Source organism: Neopelma chrysocephalum, unplaced genomic scaffold, assembly GCF_003984885.1.
Source record: "Neopelma chrysocephalum unplaced genomic scaffold, ASM398488v2 Primary Assembly neopelma1_67, whole genome shotgun sequence".
Taxonomy (NCBI): domain Eukaryota; kingdom Metazoa; phylum Chordata; class Aves; order Passeriformes; family Pipridae; genus Neopelma; species Neopelma chrysocephalum.
Window position 1 is genome coordinate 1,064,767 of NW_020897726.1, and position 19,012 is coordinate 1,083,778.

At 40.2% G+C, this 19,012-nt stretch overlaps 2 protein-coding genes across 6 annotated transcripts in view; both read left to right on the forward strand.

The window, feature by feature from the left end:
- Nucleotides 1-7,264, forward strand: part of LOC113968341 (GTP-binding protein 10-like) — a 53,400-nt gene extending 46,136 nt beyond the window's left edge. For 2 of the 3 annotated variants that reach the window (XM_027684841.1, XM_027684843.1), the window contains 5 exons: nt 626-678; nt 3,450-3,557; nt 4,081-4,158; nt 5,118-5,241; nt 5,990-7,264. In XM_027684841.1, the coding sequence (XP_027540642.1) occupies nt 626-678; nt 3,450-3,557; nt 4,081-4,158; nt 5,118-5,241; nt 5,990-6,210 (584 nt within the window). In that variant the 3' untranslated portion in view covers nt 6,211-7,264. The remainder of the gene's footprint in view (nt 1-625; nt 679-3,449; nt 3,558-4,080; nt 4,159-5,117; nt 5,242-5,989) is intronic. The other variant, XM_027684840.1, reaches the window with a different exon arrangement.
- Nucleotides 7,265-8,644: 1,380 nt separating this feature from the next.
- CLDN12 (claudin 12) lies at nt 8,645-17,588 on the forward strand. Of its 3 annotated transcripts, XM_027684846.1 has the most exons (4): nt 9,239-9,320; nt 11,448-11,515; nt 13,621-13,918; nt 16,743-17,588. In XM_027684846.1, exons 3-4 carry the CDS (start codon nt 13,642-13,644, stop codon nt 16,808-16,810), a joined length of 345 nt encoding a protein of 114 aa, XP_027540647.1. In that variant the 5' UTR covers nt 9,239-9,320; nt 11,448-11,515; nt 13,621-13,641; the 3' UTR covers nt 16,811-17,588. The 3 variants fall into 3 exon arrangements, with proteins under 3 accessions (XP_027540646.1, XP_027540647.1, XP_027540645.1); XM_027684845.1 differs by lacking the exon at nt 9,239-9,320 and adding an exon at nt 8,645-8,771 and having other exon boundaries at nt 13,621-17,584; XM_027684844.1 differs by having other exon boundaries at nt 13,621-17,584.
- The last annotated feature ends 1,424 nt before the right edge of the window (nt 17,589-19,012 follow it).

Here is a 19,012-nt window from a genome sequence, read left to right on the forward strand (position 1 = left end):
ATATACTGTCAAGTTCCTTTGCCTATACGTCTTGTATGCTTTGGAATTAGCTGCCACCTGTTTTTGCAACAGAGAAGATTTTGATTTTGAATCTATCCACTGAAAAAGGGACAGAGAATTTTTATTATTTTTCTATCGGTAAATTAGGATTAGTTATCTAATCTTCATTAATTAAAAAGCAAGGGTACAAGTACTGATAATTCTTACCGACCTTCTTGCACCACTCCTGATTCTCTACAGCCTTTTTCTCAGTTTGAAGAGTCCTATCTCACTTTGCTTTTCATTATTTTTCCCTGCTTAGAAGCTATTCTGTAGTCTGGATAATAATTTTTGTGTCTGAGACTTCTCTAGCTTCACTGTTCCCTTTTTGGGATGATGTAACAGAACTCCAGAGAGAGACAAGGTTTGGTGAACCAGTGGGTTTTTTGAGTGTTCTATTTTTTTTCTCTCTCATCTTACACTTTCCCTATTCCTTTTCCTTTTTTGATTTTTTGCTACTGAACGTTTGTTTTTTAAATATAGTGACAAAGTCCTACAACATTTAAATGTTTTGTAACATAAACATTTTTTTAAATGTTAAAACCAGTTTTGTTTTCTTCCCTTTGTCGTTTTTCCCTTGTCACAGTTACAACAGTACAGCCTCAAGTAGGAAAGATCATGTATGCAGATTATAAGCAGGTTGGTATGAAAGTGCACTCTGATTGTTTGTTAAAGTTATATATAATGATTAGTTATGTTGCTTAACATAATTTCAGAAAGAGAATGAAAACTTATAGTTATTTTTATATGTGTTTCCATAATTGTACATATCAAATACAATTACATGGACATAACAAGGGTTTTGGAAAAAGTACTATTTTATGAAGTAATAAGAAGAAAGCTTTATAGCCAAATACAGTAATATGACATAGAGCTAATTTCAAGTCACTTTAGTCAATGGCTTCTCATTTTCCCTTGCCTCCTTTCTGTGGTTCTAATCCTGCCTTATAATCTTAGAGGCCTGAAATTGTTTATGGAATTGAGATTGCTGTGTCTTAGTATACTATTACTAAATTCAGGACTTTGAAAAAATTACTGTTTCAGAGACTAGCCTGTTTATTTAGAAGCAGCAAATTTTCTGCAAGTTGAGAGCTCTGGACTGAATAAGTCATTTTCAGAATGGATTGTAAATAGTGCTAGATTTGTCCAATAGCTGCAAATCTACAGTAGTAAATGATGGGATTTTGTGAATATAACCCAGCTATGATAGCTTCCTGTTATGGTTTTCTAGGTTGACTGATCTAACTTTCTTTTGTAGTTTGTTTTTTGCATTTGTGGTTTTTGTTGGTTGGGGGGTTGCTCGTTTGTTTTTAATAAAAAACTAAAATAGTGTGACATGATAGTGATTGCCTTAACAGCCACAATAGTGCACTACCTGAGAGGTGAGGTACCTGGGTCTAGTTCCTTTTGTGGTAGGCTGGAGAAGGACTGCTGGAGCTACTGCCCTACCACCTTAATTTTTGTAAACTGTGTTCCACCCAGCTTCTTCAGATAAAGTTGTCAGATAACTGACACTGTGGTGCCTGGAATCCTTTCTGCAGTATCCGCTTGGGGGAGAAACCAATGCTAAAAAGTTAAACTCTTAGATTTTGGACCCCAACTTCATATAAGGTTACAGCAAACATTTTCATTCCTCAAGCTTGAATCTTCTTTGATGTGCTTTTATGTTATTTTTGAAGTGTATGATACATGCAGCACTGGAGTCATCACTTCCAAGATAAAAGGCAAATGCATAAAAGGGTTTCAGATGAGTTAACCAGAAAAGCATACCCCTCAGATATGAACCAATAATCTTCGGGGGATTCAGTAGCTGATGCTTGAAACCTTCATTTAACAAACTTCAACAAAACTGTGTATTAAAGGAAGTAAGTCTAGTTTGTCAGATTTGCCCTTAGACATATTGCATCTCTACAGGCAAATTTTTTTATATTAATTTTTTCTACTAGTTTAGGGTAGCTTATCCTAGAAAGCTGTGCTGCAAATAAATGGGATTTTTCATAGCCTTTTTAAAAAACTGTCTGCCATGAATGAGGACCTCTTTTTCTTGCTAGTCTATCCTTCTCCAGCAAGAGATCTACTTGCACTCCTGGCTTTTTGTTTGAAGTCTGTTTCTTGTCATAGACAATGACACCTTTTGTTTGCTATTTTTACGGTTCCTGGTTTTTATACTACAGTGTTAGGTGCTATATAGGAACTATATGGACAAAATATACCTTTTCTAAAGTCAAGGGAACTAGTGGTTGTGATCACAGGGAACATCTGTGAGTAAGAGGAAGTACTCTCAGCATTGCAACTGCTGAAATCAAAACAATGTAAGCAACATAATTAGGAGCAATACTCGAGGCTTCTTTCCTGCATCACTCAAGGAACAATGACTCATTATTTTTTTCCTACAGAACATTGATATTTTTAAAGAAATATGTAGGAATTTGCTTATTTTATCTTAGTACATTATAAAGAAGTAAATACATGTGAGTTACCTGGTACTGTCTGTCATTACTACTTGGAAAAGACATAAAAGTAGAGGATTTGAGTATGACTTTGGTTTAAGGTCTTAGTACCAGATCATGAAAACTAGCAGAAGCATTTTCATTTTCTGCCAGAATATCTGAGTCACCTTCTGCAATAGGTAGCACACTGGAGATTTTATTGTATGCTGGCTTTGGACGTTGTTTAATTGAATCCAGTTGCCGTCTAAATGGGTATTAAATTTGAAGACCCTACTTTTGCTCTTCTTTACTTCATTATCTTAGTTTTCTGTGACTTACTGAGTAGCTGTTTTGTGAGTTTTATTATTCTGCTCTTTTTTGGTCTGTCTCAGCTACTCTTTACAACTGAGTACAACCCTCTCAACCAGCAGAGAAAATTAAAATGTCCCTGTGCTTTGGAGCAGTCTTTGCTGGGCTCTAGTTGGAAGCTGATTCACTAATCAAAATCTCACTTGAGCTGAAGGTCAGAAGTCAAATTCTTGTAGCTTCTCACGCTCATGGGAACAAGGTTAAGTAGGTTTGTATTTGGAGTAATGATCCTCTGTAGCCACAAGGAACAGATTTTATTTTGTTTTCCAGTGGCAGTTTGAATTCTATACAAATGTGATAGCCTAATCTTCTTGCCTTTCGGACTCTGTTTTATTCTCAGGTAATAGCTAAATTTTGCAAGACCTGCTGAGGTATTATTACCCTCTGTTTTCTACTTTGCACACAACTATAAATAAATAGACAGGGGAAACACGAAGAGCACAGGTCTGTGTAATAGCAGCATTTTGTTTTATCCGCTTCTGATGATAGTTGAAGTAGCCAATACGTATTGCTTTACATTTTGTTTATTTAAAATGATAATTGCTGTTGATAGTTTAAAATCCCTGGTTTTGCTTGTTGGAAATATTTTGTTTGAAACTTTTGTTTTCCTAGATTTCAGTAGCTGATCTCCCAGGACTGATTGAAGGTGCACATGAGAACAGAGGGATGGGCCACAAATTCCTCAAACATATAGAAAGAACCAAACAGCTGCTTTTAGTTGTAAGTTAAATAAAATATACAGTTTATTAAAATCAAAGGCAGTGCAGTAAATAAAATGCATCTTAATTGCAATGTAGTTGGAATTTAGGAAATCATTTGTAATTTGCATGTTTTATGATAAATATAGCTGTAATACTGCTTACAGAATGGAACACACAAACAACTGATGATAAATTAAATCCTTAAATACAATTTGTCGTGGAAAATTGCCAATTAATTTAGATCATGGAAGTGTTCCAAGCATAATTAAAGCATGGAGCGATTTTTTTCTCTCTTTTTTTTTTTCTATAAAATCCCCTTAAGAGGTTTGAAAAACACACCTTTGAGAAACACTGTATCAGAACTAAGCAGTTTATGTTTCCAGTGTCTATGATGTTAGTGTGGTGTATAGTTGCCCTCTGTTATTTGCCCAGGAATGAAAGCATGTACATGGACATTCCACTGCAAAGTAGTTAATGGAGAGTACCTTGATACGGTAACATAATTTAATACCGCAAAGCTTATTTCTGTGTAACGTTTTCAGGTTGATATTTCTGGGTTTCAACTATCCGTCAAGACTCAGTTCAGAACAGCCTTTGAAACTATATTGCTTCTAACAAAGGTAAGTTCTCATTTTCCAATTTGACAGTTGTAGTTGTGTTGAGCCAAGAAAATGGCTCAGTTTTAATTAAGAAACTTTCAAATGTTAGTGTGTCTTCTGGATTTATAATGTAAGGCCAGTTAACAAACACATGATTTTCCAAAATGATGAAGTCTTTATTTTTACCTGTCCAGGTGAAATTGCTTGTTTGTTGGGCACAGCATAATTAATAATAAAATTCCTTAATCTGTGCAGCATATGGGATATTTCTTACAGTCAAGTAAAGGTAATAAGACACATCATTTCAGTTCCCCAGTCTGGTATCATTTTAGGAAGCAGAAATACATGTGTGTAGTTAAATACCTGCCTTGATGCCCTGACTGCACAGCCTAACAGAGGTGAGACATCAGGCCCCAGCTTTGCAAACTTTCACTGTTTCCATCTCTTAACTATGCTTCCAATTAAAATAATACGTATCATGTAATTTCAAATTCATCTCTGTGTGACTTAAGTTGATGAATCTTCTGAATTTCAGCTATTGCTGTTTATTTTTAGTTTATTCATAATTGTGATTTTCTGATATTAATTGAAGTCCATTAAAATGCTTAAGAATCAGAAAACTTTCCCAAGAATTTTCTTATACATTTTATAGGTCTGAAGTTTTTCTGAAATTGATTTTGTGCTTGTGAATATCAGAAAAAAACAAAAACCAAAACTGTCCTTTTAATAAGAGGCTGTTTCAGAATGAGCTTGCCTGTTTACCTGAAATCTGTCTTTGAGCAAAAAAATGACTGAATCACTTATTCTCTTCTATTAGACTGTTTTAATATATCAGCCTTGAGCACTCAAGTCAATCACACAGCTGTCTAGGCATGAAAGGCTATTTAGGCAATTAAACAAATGAGAGAGGAGATGTAAAATTGAAGTAGCACTTTTTAAACTACAAATACTTATTAAGGTGAATTTTCTTTTCTTTTAAGGAACTGGAGCTGTACAAAGAAGAACTTATAACAAAGCCCGCACTTCTGGCTGTTAATAAAATGGATTTGCCTTGTGCAAAGGATAACTTGAATGAACTTATGTCACAACTACAGAATCCTCAGGGTAAATGAAATTTCAACAATAACCTTTGACAGAAGTATCATTACGATTTCATTGGGTAACTCTGCATTGGCAAGGAGTTGTTTGAAAATGAAATCAGCTAGTAAACTTATTATATGAACATATATTTTAAAATCACTTCCTGCATTTATAGCTCTGTTTATACTCATTGGTAGTGGCATTGGTTTCACTGCTGGGAAAGGATTGTAATAAACTGGAGATATCCTAGACAATCTTTTCCAACTATGAGATGGGAGAGTAAGTTTCCAGTCTAGGTGTCTTGAATAAGAGTAACCTGAATTGAAGGTCCCCTTACAGACACTGACATATATTCAATTATATATATACACATGGAAATTCTGCACAGATCTATGTAGATTTACTTCAGTTTTGCAAATTCACTGGAGTGAATTGCTTTCTATTTTCTGGAGTGTGTAAGAACCAGAAAGGCTGAAGACCACTGATCTCCCATATTCTACAACTTGGGATTTCTTTGTACTCATTGGAAGTGTATAGTGTCTTCTCATGACAGCATTAAGGATAGTATAACTGCTATGATACTTCTTGTCTTCTGAGACTTTGGCTATTTTTTAAAAGACTAATTAAACAAATAATATGTGTTTACTAATTGCAGTTATGTTTATTACTGTGATTTATTAAAGTTTATTTTCTATATTTTATGAGATTTTATGGGCTTTGTAGTGATACAGTATTTGGGGATTGTATTAACTCTTTCAATATGATTTTTCAGACTTCTTACACTTACTAGAGGAAGAAATGATTCCTGCAAATACACTTGAATTCAAAGAGATAATTCCTATATCTACATATACTGGAGAAGGAATTGAGGAACTAAAAGAATATATAAGAAAATCCATAGATGAGGAAGCAGAGCGGGAGAATGAAGAATATCGGAAAAAGAAACTACTACTTTTACAAACTTCTCAAGAAGAAAAAATGAATAGAAGATAGCATTCTTGGAGGGATCCAACACCTTTTAATATTTTTAGTATGTACATGAAGCTGTTGCTATGCAGGCCTTCTATTTATTTGTTCTCTCTACCATCACTGCCGAGTTCCCTGCTCCGTCCCATTTGTTCCTTAGGCACTTGGGTAGAGTACAGTGGGGAAAAGGGCAAGTTTTTTTGATTTATGTTGGCTACCTGTTCAACAGAGTAAAGACCAAAGTTTGTGCAACTCAAAGCACAGCTCAACAACTGATGATCCCTGGAATATTTTTTGTCAAATGAGATGAATGGAGGGAACGTAACCTTCATAGGTAGCAAAGGAGCAAGTTCAACCACTCTACATCTGATGCCATAGGCATCAGAAACACAAAGGGAAATTTCTCATGGAGAAATTTACCGGGGTCTGGTGTTCCTAAGGTGAACAGTAGCACAGTTCTGCTACTGTTGTAGGGTTTTTGTTGTTTTTAAGAATTTAAAGAAAAACACAAATAAATGGCTGCAAGGAAATGACTTGTAGAAGCACGAAAAGCAAGGCTGATGTGTAATGTTGGAGGGGTTTTTGACACCTGCTGGTGCCTACTGTAGTCCTCTTAATTGTAAAAATCCTGATTCCAAATTTCCAGGCTTTATTTGTGATTCCCTCCTTTTATGGAGTCATTGAGTATATGTTACTTCTTGGTGAAGAAAATGATTGCTTTTCAACGGATCTATAAATATTGGGGAATAGTTAATGTTCTAGATTTTGTACGACAAAAGGCACACTTACATTTTAATTTTTTTTAAAAAATAGAAGTCCTTTATTGTCAGGGTATTTTCTACTTCAGAGCTATTAAATGGATACAAAGCAAAATAAGACTGAATACATCAAAGGCTTCTTAGTTTGGTCTGGTTTTGTTTTGTAAGTATATATATCAAACTCTGCTTCTCTAAATTTCGTTAAAACAGTCACTGGGAAGAAAGGTATGGTTTCTCATACATTTCTTTTATCTTTGTTATTGGTTCCTATTCTGATTTTCCTCTAGTTTTACTGTGTTTGGGGCTAATATGTTTTCACCAAAGCTAAGTGTAGGCTGTCGATTTTTGATACTCCATTTCACAGAATCACAGATTCAAGTTGGAAAAGACCTTTGAGATCAAGTCCAACCTATGACCCAACAGCACCATGTCAACTAGACAATGGCACTGAATGCCACATGCAGTCTTTCCTTCAACACTTCCAGGGATGGTGACTCCACTACCTCCCTGGGCAGTCCATTCCAATTTTTAATAACCCTTTCTGTAAAAAATTTCCTCCTCATTCCAAGCCAAACTTCCCTGGTGCAGTTTAAGACTGTCCTCTTGTCCTACTGCTAGTTGCCTTTGAGAAGACTCCAACCACCACCTGGGACATCCAGCCATGCTGGAGAGAGTGCTTCAGCCTGTCCAGCCTGCTGTAGCTAAGGAATTGAGTCAGCCCCATGTGGATTTGGGGTCTGGTTTTTGTCCTCCCTGCCAGGAAGTCTGGGAGGGCACTGGTTAAGTGCTGCCAGAAGGGCATGAAGACAAGAAAGAATCCTGCCAAAACCCTGTGCCAGCTGGGTGTGGGGGCAATGTCCTGCTGCAGCGAGAGGCCTGATCTGGGTCAATCATCACAGGGGAGCTTGAAGTTACTCCGTTTAGGAGCATTTACCTAGGGAGATAAAACTTGCCAGCTGAGGGCTCTGCAGGCTGGGAGATGCCGATGCAATGGGATAAAACAAAGGAGAAAGCAGTAGTGTTACATTTATTATGAGACTCTGGCACAGGTTGCCCTGAGAAGCTGTGGCTGCCCCATCCCTAGAAGTATTCAAGGCCAGGTTGGACAGGGCTTGGAGCAACATGGTCTAGTGGTGATTCTGTCAGGGAAGTGGTGGATTCATCATCCCTGGAAGTGTTCAAAAAATGTGTGGATGTGTCATATGGAGGCATAGTTTAGTGGTGGGCTTGACGGTGCTGGGGGAACGGTTGGACTTGATGGTCTCAGAGGTCTTTTCCAATTTTAGTGATTCCATGATTCCATGCTGCGGCTGTCCTCTGTTGACGTGAATCGGAGCGCTCCTGGGTAGAGGGAAAGGCTGCAGCGTGTCCCTTCTGCAGACTTGGCTAACAAGCCCCGCCCCAGTGGGGCTCCTGGGTGCCGGGCAGTGGGACGTGGAAGTGAAAATGAAAGCGAAACTTTCTGGGCATTGGCAGGAGAAGGGGCAGCGTGGGAGCATCACTGCAAAAACCCAGCGAGGCAAAGCACACCGGGCAACAGGCTGGGATGTGCTTGGATGTTCCCCAGAGAAAGATCCCTGTGCTGCAAGATGCTCCCACAGCCACCCCTCTAGGTACCCTCATCACTGATTCCAGCATGTATTTGCACTGAAAATGCCACCAATCGCTCCAGCTGCTCCTCACAACAGCCACCTGCAAGAGCGCAGACATCAGTGCACGTTTGCTTTGGCTGCCCTCTGGCAGAGAAGTTCCGGGGAGCACAGGTCTTTGGGGCAGGAGACGGGCACCACCCTTGCCAGGGCTCGGGGTGACGGCAAGTTCCTTGTCGAGGTGAGTGTGATGGCAAGAGCTGCCTCGCCGAGCTGCCTCCCACTCCCACCTCTGCCCTCTCGCAGCCGCAGCTGCTCTCTTAGTCGAAAATAACTTTTTTTTTTTTTTGTCAGGCTTCGTGAACACTGGTGTTAATCTCACACGTAACCGAGGGAGCGGGGGTGCGCTTAAAAAAAAGAACCAGCTTGGCTTGAACGCCGCTGGCCGCTTTGGGCAGTAGCTGAGTGCCGTAGTCAGGTTCTCTGACTGCGGACAGCTGGCGTATTGGAAGAATATGTTTTAAAGTACCGGCTGTCTCGGCCAGCGGCCGGAAAGCTGCCTCCTTTCCCGCTCACCAGCAGACAGACGCGGGTGACCGCTGAGGGGCCGCCCCGGGCCGTCCCTCGGGGGCCGCCGGGAGTTGTGGTGCCGGGCCGGGCCCGCACTGCGGCGGCGCGGCCGCTCCGCCCCACAACGCCCCGCGCGGCCGCGGCCTCCCCAAAGCCCGGGCGGGAGCGGCGGCCGCGGGGCCGGGCAGCGGCCATGGAGCCTCGGCTGGGCGGCGGGAAGGTGAGCGGCGACACCGGGGGAGAGCTGCCCGGGGCCCCCGGCCCGGGTGATCCCGATCCTTGCGGCCCTTCCCGGTTCCCCCCTGCGAGTCCGGCATCGCAGTGCGGCAGGTTCCGAGCGCTCCCGCGAGCGGGGGTCGAGGGTGCTCTTCGGGCGGAATCCGTGTGTTCTGTTTCTGCTCTTTCCAAATCAGCTGGTAAAATAATTACCTGTGTTCCAGGTTTTTCTTGGAAGTCCTAATCTATTAGCTAGGATCGTTAGTTCTAACCCAGTACGTCTGGATTTAATTTTAAAAGGAGTTTTGTAGAATTGGAACGGCATGATTGATTTCCAGAAGAAAAAAAAACCACCCAAATGAGTAGTGACACTGGTTCTGAAGCAGTTCCTTGCAGTTGCCTTGAAACAGGAGAGCTGTTGGCCTTTACTTTTTGGTGGCCAGTTATCCAAAACTCATAATAAATCTTAAACTGCTAATGCTGTTGTGGATAGTTAGAGAATCCATTTGCTTATAAATTGTGTTTATGAATTATACTGTGACCTGTCTTCACAGGGCTTTACAGGAAACAGCAGTGGCTCCGGGACCATGGTCTTCTCAAGGCCATGCAAGGGAATGCACCACCAGTGTTAGACAATAAAGTCAGATGGACTAAACAGACAGAGGAAAAAAACTTAATGTCTACAGAAATGGATGGCTTTCTGAGCTGAGTATTGTGGAATATTTACATAGCTGCTTTGTATGTGTTTATTACAACAGCTGGTGGCCACAGGTTTCATCATTTAATGGGAGGGACTACTGGGCTAGGCACAGCTCTCTTTGACAGCTTTGTTTGCCTGTACTAATTTTCCACTTAATTACGGTTGTTATGGTTGTTTATGGGTGTGAACCTGCTGAGGGAAGTCTGTGTATTTATCTTGGCTTTAGTGCCTGGGAAATGCTCAGAGAGCTTGAAAATGAGTCAGTAATGTTAGTGAACAAAGCTGCTGCTCCAAGCTGTGCAGTAATACTTTTCTTTTTTTGAGATCCAAACTTAAAAAGAAAAAAGGACATGTCTCCAAATGCAGTAGAACGTGATGATGTGGTTAGTTTGCCCAAACTGCTACTTGTAGCAGTCTTAATGAACCTGGCAGTGGGAATCCCAAGGGATGCTTGATTTGATGGTGTCTGCATTTTGTGTGTATTATATGCCATAGCAATTCATGTTGGAGGGCTTCAGATTTGGAGATCCACTTTCTCAGTGAAAAAATTGGGATACATGAGTGTGTGCTGTAAGTTCTCATTCTTGGCTAGTTTGATAGCAGAATTTCTTTGGTGTTGCATCCCAGGAGCCTGTGTGTATATGAATTTCATAATATTTCATGTTTTGATATAGGTAATTTAGAATAAACTCTGTCCTTGTACATGTTAGTCCAGCAGACTCACCTTTAGGTTGTAGCATTTAACAGTCACATAATGACATGCTTGTAGGTCTGACTCTGTCCAGTGGAAAAGTGATTTTACTATTATGACCTGCAGAGTTGCTTTTGGGACTCAGATGTGGGGGTAAAGAGAATCCACAAGAGGATCCTTTCTCTTCCTCTGGAAAAGCTGGACAGCCGTTGAAAAGGCATCATCTGTATTTCCTGTCTTTCTTGTGTTTCCTTGAAACCTTTGTGTAGAAGCCAGGAAGGAATAGAGAACCACAAGTTTATAAACAATTTAGAGTCTGTGTTTTGTTTTCTGACATTAAATGATCATTGCACCTCTTCCTCCCTGCTGGTTAAGCACAGCCTTGAACCTAACATCTGAAATAATCATTCTGTGTGATTTTACATGGTTTTTTTGCTAGAAACTTAAAATTTAGAGTGCGAACATCTCTGTTCCTCAGAACACCCATAAGAAAGGGAATTTTATGATCCTTTCTTATCTGTTGAGACAAGTAGGTAGAAAACAAGCTCTGGGAGAAAAAAAAGGAAGAAAAATAGTTTGAGTTTTGTTTTTTAAATAAGAGGGAATTGTAGAAAGGTGATGGAGTTGACCTCATGCAAACATGTCTGATATTCCTAATCTCTCAATTGCAGTGTAAACACTGTTGCTGAAATTGCATGAGACAAATGTGATGCTGACTCTTCCTTTGTTCTGTTTCTTAGATGCAGTAAGACCCTTTTTCCTACTTCTAAAAGTTGCTAAGTTTTCTCTTGATTTGGACACACTGCTGGTAAGTACTGGATCCATTTAAGACAACATCTGTTTTGCTGCTGTCTTAATCAGGGATCTGTAAATGTAGCTATAATTATAGCCAGCAGTATTTGCAAGATGGGACAAGTCTCCCCTGATGATCATAGACAACTTACTTATTTGCAGTAATTTACTATTGTAAATGAATTTTCAGAAGCAGTGGGTTTCTGAAGCTGGTCAGTCATGTGTTTATTCCAACTGCTTCTCATAGAGCTTTGTCTTGGAGAATGCCCTGTCTGCAGGGCATTCCTACCTCGAAGTTTTATCCAGGTAAAGGCTAGCTCTTTATGAAAAAGCAAAAGTATCAAGCTTGAGGAGAACAAAATTTGATGCTATATTAGATTTACCCCTCAAGCTCATTTGTTATAAGTTCCATTTTCTTGCAAGTTGATTGTGTTGACCTTACTGAAGCTGAGGTTAAGCATAATATTAAATCAATTATGGTGGCAGTAAGTCTCAGGTCCCCCTACCCAGGGGTTATCCTGTTAATGACCCACCATCTGAAAAGGCTACTGCCATGAGAACAGTAGCTTGTCCACCCTCAGCTACTCTTAGCAACAACATAATGCCATCTTTTTGATGAATAAGGTACATTTTTAGCATAAATGTTGTTGTCATTGTTTCTTTTCACCAGTGCTTCTAAAGAAGAGTATGATCAACACTTAAATGGTGCCCACACTCCATTGCAATCCTTCAGGGTTAGATGGTATAACACAAATGACTAATATTTTCTTAAGAAACAGATTGGACTTCATTTTTTGTCTATAAATAATCAATAGAGTGCTGGCTATCTATATGGCTTGCTTTTAGTCTGTTTCCAGTATACATGGGAATTCCTTATCTGAAAACTGGAACTCCCTGGCCATTTGATGTAGAAGGAGAGCAGGGGGATCAGATCCAGATTTCTCTTTGGTTGCAGCCATGTCTGTAACCTTTCTGCAATACAGATACTCAGTTACTTGTATATGTGTTAGGTAAAACTTCTGGTACCTAAAGTGTTTTATGACTTTAGACAAATATGCACATTGCAGTATAATGATTTGGAAGAAATTTCAGGAGGAGTTTATAACAATTTGGAAAGTATCTGCTCATTTTTAGGTACTGTAATTCTTAGTGTCTAGCTTCAAGTACACTCTGGGGTGAATGCTCAGTGCCTATTATGAATTGGGCTTCTTTAAAGTGCCTTGAGCATGCAGAGAAGGGATAACTCTAGTCTTTTTTTTTCTTTACTTTTCTTTGTTGTTTGGTTGGTTTTTAAAGACCCATCATTGAGACTGTTTCCCAGGAGCTCTGCAGGCAAGGGGTGATACTAGGGACACAGACAGTGGTTATATTGAAAAGGAAGCAGTATTCTTCAACACTAGGTCTGAAGAGGAAAATGTGAAAGGTGAAAAGTTGCCTGCTTTCTGTAATTGTGTGCTTGGACAGTTGGTTTTGAAAGGCAAAAGTAGTGTGGAAGAACTGTCAGTTGCTTTTGAAAAATTCATAGTAAATTACTCAACAGAGCCTCCACCACTAGCTCACAGCTCTCTCAACAGTTTGGCCTATATAAAATGTGTATAGCTGCCTACATATGCATTCCATGCCAGTCTAATGATGCGGCTTTTAGGCAACTCCCTTTTACTCACATAGCAGCGTGGTAGAACTGAACATGCACTGTGATACTATATCTGGGCTGAAGAGAGGGAGCTACCAGCTGAGGACAGGTGAACTTAAATCAGGCTCACTCAGTGATACACCTTCTTCACCTGGACTCTGTGACAAAGTCCATGCAGTGACACAGGGTGAAAGGCTGCGTAGACTCGCACAATGAAATGTGTTCCTTTTTCATCTTGAACACAGTGAATTTAGCAGTCTGTCAGATGAGCAGTCACAACAGTGTGAAATAATCTGACATTTCATTAAAGCGTGAATGTGGTAGTGTTACTGCTGTCTAAGTGTGTCAGACAAAGAAAGTGCCACAGAGTTAGTGCCTACCAGCTGCCATGTAAGTTTATTAACCTACCACTAGTCAACTATAGTTAGTCCTGTGTCCATAAACTTTCACTTACTGATTTTCTTTCATATTTTTCTTTTTAATTGCAGGAAAAACTTCTGTGGGCAAACATGGGCTGCCGGGATGTTCATGCAGCAACTGTACTGGCCTTCCTCAGTGGAACAGCCTCAGTCGCCGGCCTCCTTGCAGCAGTTCTGCTTCCAAACTGGAGGCAAATGAGACTGTACACATACAACAAGAATGAGAGGAATGTGACCGTTTACACTGGACTCTGGATTAAGTGTGCTCGCTTTGATGGGAGCAGAGACTGTGTGATCTATGACCCACAGTGGTACACTGCTGTCGATCAGCTGGATTTGCGTGTTCTGCAGTTTGCCCTTCCTCTGAGTATGTTTACTGCTGTCTCAGCTCTGTTTCTCTGCATGATTGGCATGTGTAACACAGCCTTTGTATCCACCGTGCCAAACGTCAAATTGGCCAAATGCCTTGTGAACAGTGCAGGCTGCCATCTCGTGGCTGGCCTCTTGTTCTTGCTTGCCTGTGCCATTTGTCTCACTCCGTCCATCTGGGTCATTTTTTATAACAATTATCTGAACAGAAAATACGAGCCTGTCTTTAGCTTTGACATCTCTGTGTTTATTGCCATTGCCAGCGCTGGCGGTCTGTTTTTCACCTCCATCCTGTTGTTCCTGTGGTACTGTGCATGCAAAAGCCTCCCTTCCCCATTCTGGCAGCCCCTGTATTCCCACGCCCCCAGTATGCACAGCTATGCCTCGCAGCCCTACTCCGCACGCTCCCGCCTCTCTGCTGTAGAACTTGACATTCCTGTTGTGACACATTCATCTTAAGGAGACAAAGTCTTGGAAGCTGAGCTCTTGTGTTCATTCAAACCATGAAAATTGCAGGCTTGATTCTCTCCGCTGCCCTGCGCTGAGCATAATCCTTTGTAAGGTCAAGTTTCCCAGGGCGCAAAGCAATGGAGATCCACATTCAGCAAGTTCGTTGCTGTTCTGGTCTGTTTGTTACTTCTTGAACAACTTGGTTTTTTGCGTTTTTTTTGTTGGTTTTTTTTTTAACTCTGAGCTCACTACAGACAAAATTGCTGCTAATGCTGGGACAGTACTCTAACAATAGTATCCATCCATTGTTTTGCTTATTGACATCAAAGCAGGTTTGAACCCCTTAGATATTTGATAAGCTATTACTAGATGCTGATCCTGTTGTAAGACCCTTGCACCCACGTATTATCCAGATGCAGGCAGTGGAACTGAGTGAAGGAGATTCACCAAGTTTCCTGTTCATCTAGACACACATATTTTATGATGTGATGTCTGAAAAGGGTATTTGGCAGACTAATTCAGTTCTGTGCACTGTTCTTTGTTTTTCACTGCACACACAAAAAGCTACTCGCTTAGGAACTTCTCTAGCAGAATTAATGTCAAATTACCCTTTATTTTCAAAGTAGCCATCAGAAGGAATAAAACTGATTTAACTAAGAATGTTGGTTTGTGCTGTAATAGCATTTTGTGAATTACTGGAGGCTAGAAATTTTTTGCAAATTTTATATCTAGTCTCTTTTTTACTAAGTTAGCAAATTCATTAGATCTATTTTGTCATTAAAACAAAAACCACTAGTATTTAAGAATTTTGTTTAGAAGCTTGAATGTTTTATTTGAAGGCCTTCTTAAAAATGGATTTTCAAGTAGGATATAAAGTGTTCAGTTCTGGAGAGAAATGTCACACTACAAAACGGATTAGGAAAGCCGGATTAGGAAGAATTCTGAAGGCTATGGGAGATTCTTTTGGAACACTGTACACAAGCTATAACAACATCTCTCTAGGAAGGGGATTATATCCCCAGGGAGATATTTTTTAATCTAGATTTTTTTTTAAAAAATGTATATACAAGTAGCAATGAGCTTGTGTGTTTTTCAGAGTTGATCTTTATGGTTGTTGGACTTTTCACACCATTGCTTATTTAATTAGTGATTAAGGCTTAATCTTTTCAGCCTTGTTCTTCAACACCTTTCAAATTCAGCTATTTTAAAATCCACTTATTTCCTCTGCTGCCACCTCTCAACTGCAGAAAGTTTCCCATTCCTATTTTCTGTAAGATGAGGTTTTGAATAACTTGTGAGCTTCACCTTGTAGCTCTACAAGGATGAGGAAGGACTGTAAATTCCCAGCCTGGGATGTCTTTAAATCACTTTTTTTCCTTTTAAAATGCAGAGTGGCAGGTGAGCCCTAATGATCATAGCTCTTCAGTGTGGGCTTTGAAATTACTTGGAAATTTGATGACAGTGAGTTGAAGAGTGCTATAATTAAGGCAAGTATTTGATTCTTTCAGATTTTGGCAAATTGAGATCATATGTTTAAGATGTCATCCCAGTAGGGAAAGCTGTTTTGATTGGTGGCATTCTGGCGCTTAGTGGATATTTGCATTTCATTAATTCCAGAATAAATTTGCTTTTCTAAAAAAATCAAGTTCTTTAATTGCAGTTCTGAAAAATCATCCAAGGTCCTGGAAAATCAGTTAGTTTCCTCTTCTAGGTATTAGAAATGGGAACAAATACTGTGCTGGGCAAATCTTGTTCTGTTAACTAACAGTATGTTAAGAGGAATCATTGTGATTTAGCTGATAGACATCGGACTTCAGTGGATTGAGGGAGGAAGCCGATCTCTGTCATAAATTCTCAGCATAGTCAGTGAAACAACAGTCCTTTCCTGCAGAGCGCTTGATTAAATTGCAGTCTAAGGAATTAACACTGTAGATGATAAAGAATACTTAGAGATAGGCCTCTAAAGTTACTAAAGTTACTCTAAACCTTCTTAGGTTTACAAGGTATGAGAGTATGAAGTATCTTTTTTCTTTCGTATAATGATGTGCAAGACAGCTTTTTTTCTTCCAAACTGAGCTTTGCTTTACTGTTACTCTGGTTGCCCAGCTGTAGATACTGTTGCTGTTTTAGCTGCCCATGTCCTTGGATGCTATGTAAGATCAAAGCAAGGGGGCCACTGGTTTATGATTTCACATCAGCTTGTCTCCCCATCACTTCAGTGTCTTTTCTTCTTTGTGCCTTGCTTAAGTTTTGAGTTGGTCAGTAAATGTTACTTTACAGTCAGTGTCTGATATGCTTTTTGAGCCTGAATTTACAAAGCATTTTGATCATTTTGGAGAGATGATCAATATATTTCTTGGCGATTTTAAAAGGAGCTGAATCTTCAGCATCTCCAGAACAAGAATGGCATCCTGGCAAAGTGTTTTCTACAAGAATGTAAGTAAGTGCAGCCAGTGTTGTTTTCTGTGCACTTTAATAGCAGATGTCTCTGACAGCTCTTTTGTATTCTGACTTTGATTTTTATGCACAAAACTTTCAATGAGTATTTGCTGCTGCCTAAGCTGATAACTTGTTGCTTTGAAAATTGTGTCTTTCCAAAAGTCTGAGATGAACGAGTTACAAAAAGCGGAGATCCAGAAGTTATTGGATTCCAGTGTAGGTCCCAGCAAAAAGACTGTCGCATCATGTTGTATCACCAAAGCACGGCTGAGTTTCTTTCAACAGTGCTTTTAATGTGAGTTTCTGCTGGATCCCAAGTGAAGTTATCTGGAAGTGCTGTGCTGTATTTCCTTTGTTACAGAAAGAGGTGGCCAATCTGTGACACTTGAGTCAGCTTTTCTCTTGCTAAGGTTGCCATGGTGCCCAGCTCCAGGGTTGGGAAATGACAGGCCTTCCTGTTTTGAAGAAAACAACACATGTATCCTGCATATGTCTGCCAGGGAACAAACAGCCTCTGGGGAGCAGTTAGCACCCCTGCCTCTGATCAGCTGCACCTTACTGAGCACTTTGCTGAGTGCAGGACAAGCACTCTTGGTCTTGAACACAGATTTTAATTTGTGGCTCGTGCAGTCAAAGGTTGGGTGCTCTGGGATTACAGGAACCTGTATTCTTTCAAGTAATTCCTGTCCAACTTCTTAAATTGTGTTTAGTTACAGTGTTGGTTCTTTTTATGTGAAACAGAAGATATGTATTTTTAATAAAACAGTCTCATACAGATGCAGTTTATGTTGATTAATTTTGTGGTAAACAGTAACTACTAGAATACGAAAGACTTTACCTGTTTTGATAATGATCACCAGACCATTTCAGGTGCCTTAACAGGTTTAAAATGTTGTGCATACTGCATTTTAACTCCCTAATTTTATAGGACTTCTTTAAACAAAACAAAATAATTTTAAGAAGCACCAAAAAACCCAAACAAATGCTTCTGAAAGCTTGACTGATATTTGTAATTTCACTCTATTGTAAGCTAGTCCTAAGAAGTTCTAGCATCCCTTTCCCCTTTAAAAGGATGAGAGTGATTTCCCTTAGGCTAGAGGATTCCCTTTCTCTGCCTGTGGCCAGAGTGTGGTCTGGCAGCCAGGATATGGCCCAGCCCCACAGAGAGCCAGAGTATCAGTGTGGCGCAGCAAAGAGCACAGTCCTCACTCTGTGCCCAAAGCCCCATCTCTCCCTGTGTCAATTCTGCCACTTAACCAGTCCAGCTTGCTAACACAGCTGAAAACTTCCATGCTGGGATAACATTTCCATGGACTGGTGAGATTTGTGTTGTGTTAGTGTCACACTAGAGGGGGATTGTGGCATAAGCCATCTTTTTGCCCTTCCCTTTGCTGTGCCAGCTGTGCTGTGAGCTGGAGAAGGTGCTACTGCCTGGACACATGAAAGTCGTTTAGACATTCCAGAGACTTGCGACAGTCCGGAGCAACGGTGATGTTCATGATGCTTCACTTCTCTTGTGTGCTGCTTCTGGCAACTGCAGCTCAGCAGCGCTACAGTGACTCAGTACTGAGCCTTTCCCCACTGTTATGGGGTAAAGTACAAACCCTTTGAGTGTTAGAAATGCTGATGCCATCAGGGAAGTTCACAAAACCTGAATTATTTATGCAGAATGGAGTGAGGCTTGCTGGTAATTCCTCTGGATTTCTAGTCTTCAACCTGGCATTCTAGGAGGTGGGGTTTTTATCTGCTTGGGGAAGTAATGGTTATATGAGTTCTCATGGAGTCGGCACAGTATAAAGCAGTTGTCAGTACCACAACTCACTTGAGGGGCTGGAAAAATGATTTTATAGTCGTCTTCATTTCCTCCTTTGCTGTCCCTTTCAGACAGGCCTCCTATCTCTACGAGCTGGTATAAACTTAGGGTCTAGTTGGATGTTGATATAAATACTGGGATGCAGTGAGCTCAGCTTCTCCCAAAATGTGGGAATGCCTCACTTTTTTCATATTAAAATTCCTAAAAAACCACCTATTTGTGCTCGTTCAAAACAAATCTCTTGGCTGTTTTTCTCCCTTGTTTTATTTCACAGGACTGGAGTTCACATATGTGGTTCATCAGGTATGTAATGTTACTTGTCCCTTCACGTATCTACTGAGCAGGCAGGTAACACACCTCAGAAGCAGCATAAGCTTTTTTGTATGTTTT

What these genes read in the sequence shown, in the direction of transcription:
- CLDN12 (XM_027684845.1), top strand. Translation starts at nt 13,642, where the DNA reads ATGGGCTGCCGGGATGTTCATGCAGCAACTGTACTGGCCTTCCTCAGT.